Consider the following 6349-nt stretch of genomic DNA (forward strand, 5'->3'; position numbering starts at 1 on the left):
AACGTGCAATGGGGCTGGTGGAGCATGGATCCTATCAGCGTATACTTGACACTTGTGGCATTTTCGAGCAAAGTTTATGCAGTCTAATTCCAACGTCAACCAATAATAACCAACTCTCATAATTTGTCTAGCCAACATATGTCCATTAGCATGAGCTCCACAAGTTCCTTCGTGGACTTCTTTCATTATTTTGTTGGCTTCCACACATCTCAAGAGTACTTGATCTCGACTCCTTTTGTAGAGTACTTCTCCGCTAAGGAAGAAACTCATTGCTAATCTTCTAAGAGTTCGCTTGTCATTATCCGTGACATTCTCAGGATATGCCTAGTGCTTGATGTATTGCATGATATCATGATACCACGGCTTACCATCAACCTCTTCTTCAACATTCAAGCAGTGTGCGGAGACTTCGTGAACTTCTAAATCAAAAAGGCGTACATCAGCCGCCTCTTTTATTTTGAACATCGCTGCGAGGGTGGCCAAAGCATCAGCAATCTGATTCTCTTCTCGAGGCAAATGGTTGAAGCTGATTTTTTTGAACTGTTTGCTTAATTCTGTAACCAGCTTTTTATATGGAACTAGTTTAGGATCTCTAGTTTCCCATTCACCTTTCATTTGGCATATCACTAAAGCCGAATCTCCGTAAACATCTATCGCGTCAGCCTTCATCTCAATTGCTGCTTGTAATCCCATTACCAACGCCTCATACTCCGCCATATTGTTAGTACAATTGAAATTCAATCTCGCCGTGGCTGGATAGTACTTTTCGTTCGGAGAAATCAATACTGCCCAATTCCGTGCCCCAAAGCATTGGATGCTCCATCAAAATACACCTTCCATGGATTAAGTTCATTGGGACCAACCTCTTCTACATGCAAAACGGCCATCAAATCTTCATCTGGAAAATCGAAACTTACGGATTCATAATCTTCATTAGCTCGATTTGCAAGGAAATCGGCGATGGCGCTCCCTTTGATTGATTTTTGGGACACATACACAATGTCGTACTCAGACAATAGCACTTGCCATCGAGCTATTCTTCCGGACAGGCAGTGTTTTTCAAATATATACTTGATGGGATCTAATTTCGCCACCAACCATGTTGTGTGATACAACATATACTGTCGGAGCCTCTAGGCGGTCCATGCTAGCGCACAACACATCTTTTCGAGCGTAGAATATTTGGACTCATACTCCATGAATTTCTTGCTCAAGTAATAAACGGCTCGTTCTTTCTTCCCAGTTTCATCATGTTGTCCCAATACACATCCCATAGAATTCTTGTTCACAGTCAAATACAGAATGAGAGGTTTTCCGACCGTCGGTGGCATCAACACCGGTGGATTTGTGAGATATTCTTTGATTTTATCAAAGGCTATTTGACATTCTTCATTCCACTCTCCTGGGTCTCGTTTCCGAAGCAGCTTGAAGATTGGATCACATTTGCAGGTGAGTTGGGATATAAATCGAGCAATGTAATTCAACCTCCCTAAAAATCCTCTCACTTCTTTTTGCGTTTTGGGAGGTGGTAGCTCTTGAATAGCTCGTATTTTATCCGGGTCCACTTCAATTCCTTTTTCACTTACTATAAACCCCAACAATTTTCCAGAAGTTACACCGAAAGTGCATTTTGCAGGATTCAACTTGAGCTGGAACTTCCGCAATCTCTCGAACAGTTTCTTGAGATTGACAGTATGATCCCTTTCTGTATGAGATTTTGCAATCATGTCATCCACATATACCTCTATCTCTTTATGCATCATATCGTGAAATAAAGCTACCATTGCCCTTTGGTAGGTGGCGCCTGCATTCTTCAATCCAAATGGCATTACTTTGTAACAAAACGTTCCCCACATGGTCACGAACGTTGTTTTTTCCATATCTTCGGGTGCCATCTTAATCTGATTGTAACCAGAAAAGCCATCCATGAATGAGAACAAAGCATGTTTTGCTGTGTTGTCCACAATAGTATCAATATGTGGCAAAGGGAAACTATCCTTCGGACTCGCTCTGTTCAAATCCCTATAATCGTCGCACATTCGGACTTTTCCATCCTTCTTAGGAACTGGAACTATATTAGCCACCCATTCAGGGTACTTAGCCACCTCTAAAAATCCAGCATCGAATTGCTTTTTTACTTCCTCTTTAATCTTCAGCAACATTTCTGGCTTCATCCTTCTCAACTTCTGTTTAATAGGCTTGCAATCTGGTCCCATAGGTAACTTGTGGACAACAATGTCAGTATTAAGACCTGGCATGTCCTGATATGACCACGCAAACACGTCCACATATTCACGGAGCAATTCTTCTAGCTTCTGTCGTTCATCGGATGGCAGCGAGGTGCCAATCTTAACCTCTTTCTTCTCTTCCCCATTTCCGAGGTTAATCATTTCTGTGAGTTCCTGATGAGGTAAAATCTCATTTTCCTCCTGTTCCAGCATTCTCGACAAATCAGGGGGTAAGCCATAGTCATCCACCTCCTCTTCATTTTTCAATTCATCAACGTTCGGAAACATCTCAAAATCGATATTCAAATCGTTGTCTAGATTGTCTTCGTATTCATTATTTAAAGACCTGCAAACAGGTAAAGTTGGACGAGTGTATGGGCGAGTATTTATTGGCTAAAAGAATAGATGAAAGGAAACATGCAAAAAGGTTGATGAATTATGAAGCACATTATGCATTGTCATTTATTTAAATGATGAAGGTAACAGAAAGCCCTACTTAAACAAGAAATTACTCTTAACACCCTTGGGCATAGGCATTTAGATAAAATTGTTCATTACATTTTGGAAGACTTAAAGATGATGGGCAGTTCCGTGGCTGTCCAATTGCTTAGCTCCTCTCCTGGCAGTACTGGATACACCACAGGGATCTTCTCATCAGGTTCTTCATCTCTGATCATATGGATTGATAGCTCATCAAATATCCGTAGAACCTGATTGACCTTTGGTGGCGCTTCGGGATGAATGAAACCTGCAGAGCGAAAAGTCTCATATAGGTGTGGGATTGTCCGTTCCCCGAATTCTTCTTCCTTTCCCTCAAGTTGAGCCATCCTTTTAATCTTCTTTTGAGCTGTCAGTTTCCTTCTCTCTTCTTTGGTAGGCTTGTACCCCAAACCAAACCTTTCTTCGTTCTTCATTGGAGTCAGAGGACGGTTAATTCCTTGTAAATTCTTTCCTAACCCCAAACCAGCACGGCATCCTTTACCCACAGTCTGCTTAACTCCCATTTTAGTGGCTACTGACAAACGAGGGGTCGGTATCACTTTCCTTTCCCCCACATAAGTAGCATTAACAAATTCAAAAGATCTGAAAGAGCATTCTGGGACTTCTTCTGTTGCCTCTACATAGGGAGCAGATGATGGTTGAATAGCCAGTATGTCTTCTTCCGCACATACACTTATCAGTTGGCCTTCAGCTATGAACTTAACCTTTTGGTGAAGGGAAGATGGTATGGCTCCAGCCATATGAATCCATGGACGCCCTAACAAGCAATTGTAGGACGGGGCAATGTCCATGACTTGAAATTGGACCTCAAAAATGCAAGGGCCAATTTTTATCGGTAGTTCAATGTCTCCTACCACCTCCCTTGTGGTCCCGTCGAAAGCCCTTACAACCATGCGGCTGGTTCTCATATACGACACATCTACTGGCAACTTGGTTAAAGTAGAGCGAGGCATGACATTTAAAGCGGAACCATTATCGACCAAGACCCTAGGTACGGCATGGTCCTTGCATTTGATGGTAATGTGCAGCGCTTTGTTACTTCCTCGACCACCCGATGGTATTTCTTCATCATTAAAGGCAATGAAGTTTCCCACTGTAATGTTCCCCACGATGTGGTCTAACTTTTCCACTGATATATCTTGTGCCACATAAGCTTGGTTCAAGACTTTGAGCAGTGCGTTCCTGTGTGCTTCCGAATTCAACAGTAAAGACAACAACGAGATGCGAGCGGGCATCTTGGTTAATTGTTCTACCACACTGTATTCACTGTGTTTGATAAACTTGAGAAATTCACCCGCTTCTTTCTCGGTGACAGGATTTTTGACCTCATTGTTCGGGGCAACTACGGATTCGTCAACTTGGTCCTTGGAAAAGGTATCTGCTTTCTTTAGGCCTCCCTCTCCCTGTGCTGGTTTTCCTTTTCCAACGTTTTCTGCTACCTCAGGGGAATAACATCGCCCGCTTCGCGTTATACCCCCCACACCAGTTAGGTCTTCAAAAGATGCTTGGGGGGCGGATGAAGCTGTGCCCAAAATATTACACTCATAATTCCATGGGACAGCCTTATCGCTCTTGTAAGGGAATGGGCTGGGGACTTCGATGGTGATACCATTTCTGATCATAGTTGGGGATGTGTCATTCATCGGGCTTTTGTTTTCTTCATAGAAGATGGTGAGAGGTTTAGGTTTGTTTGCCCCGAATGAACTTGATGCCACTTCAGCTGGGGTGTCTCCATTTATGGTTCCGACCAAATTCTCTTCAGCTCCTTCATAAAACTCAATTACCGATGAATCCATCAATTCTTGCAACTTACGACGAAAGCCATCACAATTTTGAATAGAATGCCCAATTGCCCCCATATGAAATTTGCAAGAATAAGCGAAATCATGCCCCAATTCCTTTGTGTCGATGGGTTCTGGAGTGATGGCATTTATCTTGGACAACGCCTCAAACACTTTATCCATCAACGTTTGAATCTCATCAATACCCTTTTTCACCCTTCGAATCATCCCTTCATGTATGGCATTCACAGTCGGTCTTCCATGATTAGGTAACGGGTTCCCATCAACACCCGAACTGTCTTTTTTGGCAAAATTTAAAAGTCCTGCCTTAATGAGCGCTTGAACTTTATGTTTTAAAACAGTACAATTCTCGGTAGAGTGCCCTTGAATTCCAAAATGGTAATCACAATGCGCATTCGGATCATACCATTTCGGGAAAGGTGGTCGGAGTGGTTCTAAAGGGGTTCGAGCAAGGAGTCGATTTTCTATGAGTTGTGGCAGCAATGTAGTGTAAGGGACTGGAATAGGATCAAATTTTGGTCTTTCTGGGGTAGTTTTAGGTCCTCTTTGACCATGGCCAGGATTATTGGTTGAAGCTATCGGCCTTGGTGGTGGAGTTTGTGGAAGAACATTGGTTTGAAATGTTGGTTGCGGGACGGGTTGGTACACATATGGGTTTTGTGTGACGTTGCCTATGTGCGGATAGAAGGGTTGGTATGGAGGGTACGGGTAATATGGGTTAAAGTTGTGGGCTTGTTGGCTGTCGTGAGCGACTGCTTGCACATCCCCTTCTTTCTTCTTGGGCGTACTCCCTTTCTTTGAGCTGGCAACTTCATGCCCTTCAATTTTTCCGCTTTTGATAGCTCCTTCTATTATTTCTCCCGATAAGACCAAATCTGCAAAGTTTTTCGTGGCATTGCCGATCAAGCGCTCGTAGAATGGAGCTCGGAGGGTATTTATGAACAAAACAGTCATCTCCTTATCAGTGAGAGGTGGCTGAACTTGCGCTGCTGTATCTCTCCACCTTTGGGCATATTCCTTGAAGTTCTCGCTTTGCTTCTTCTCCATAGTTTGTAATGACAAACGATCAGGGGCTAATTCAGCCACATGCTTGTATTGGGCTATGAAGGCTCTTGCTAAGTCTTTCCAAGTCTTAATACGGTTTCGATCTAGCTGTACGTACCACTGAGCAGCTGACCGAGTCAAGCTGTCTTGGAAAAAATGGATCAGTAACTTATCATCGTGAGACTGTGCCGCCATCTTCCGACAATACATAGTAATATGTGCCATGGGACATTTTGTTCCGTCGTATTTCTCAAATTTCGGAACCTTGAACTTGGCAGGGATTAATACATCCGGCACTAAGCATAGCTCAGTTGCGTCCATGGTACCAAACCTATCAACTCCCTCGATAGCACGAAGACGTTCTTCCAACAGATCATACTTTTTCTGGTCTTTTTCATTTTCCCCTGTTTGTGACGAGTCCTTTCTTAGTTTTTCTTGCTCTTTTGGATCGTCTAAATCTGGGACATTTATTGGTTCAGCAGGATTTATCCTAGAATATGGCCCAAATTGCCCATGAATCGGTTGATGGCCTAGCGGGGGTGGTGCATTGTAATAGACGGGTGGGATCACTTGAGGGTGGACCCTTTGAGAGGTTTGGGCATGTGGTGGAGTGAACCCTGGGGGATAGGGTGGATCTTCCCTTTGGTTTCCACTGTCTTGTGCTGGTGGGTTTTCTGACGGAGCTGGCTCTTCGATCGCTCTTTTTCCTTTACTGAGACTCATCATCAATTCCATCATCTTTGCTAACTGTTCTCTCATTTCTTCCTGAGCTCT

General features: G+C 43.3%; 1 protein-coding gene across 1 annotated transcript in view; it reads right to left on the bottom strand.

Moving 5' to 3' along the window:
* LOC108660725 overlaps window positions 325-6349 on the bottom strand; it is an 8427-nt gene continuing 2402 nt past the window's right edge. Inside the window, 3 exon segments of the mRNA XM_018115003.1 lie at window positions 325-788; window positions 791-2574; window positions 2787-6340. Coding sequence (XP_017970492.1) covers window positions 325-788; window positions 791-2574; window positions 2787-6340 — 5802 coding nt within the window.

Source organism: Theobroma cacao, chromosome 2 (genome assembly GCF_000208745.1).
Source record: "Theobroma cacao cultivar B97-61/B2 chromosome 2, Criollo_cocoa_genome_V2, whole genome shotgun sequence".
Lineage (NCBI taxonomy): Eukaryota > Viridiplantae > Streptophyta > Magnoliopsida > Malvales > Malvaceae > Theobroma > Theobroma cacao.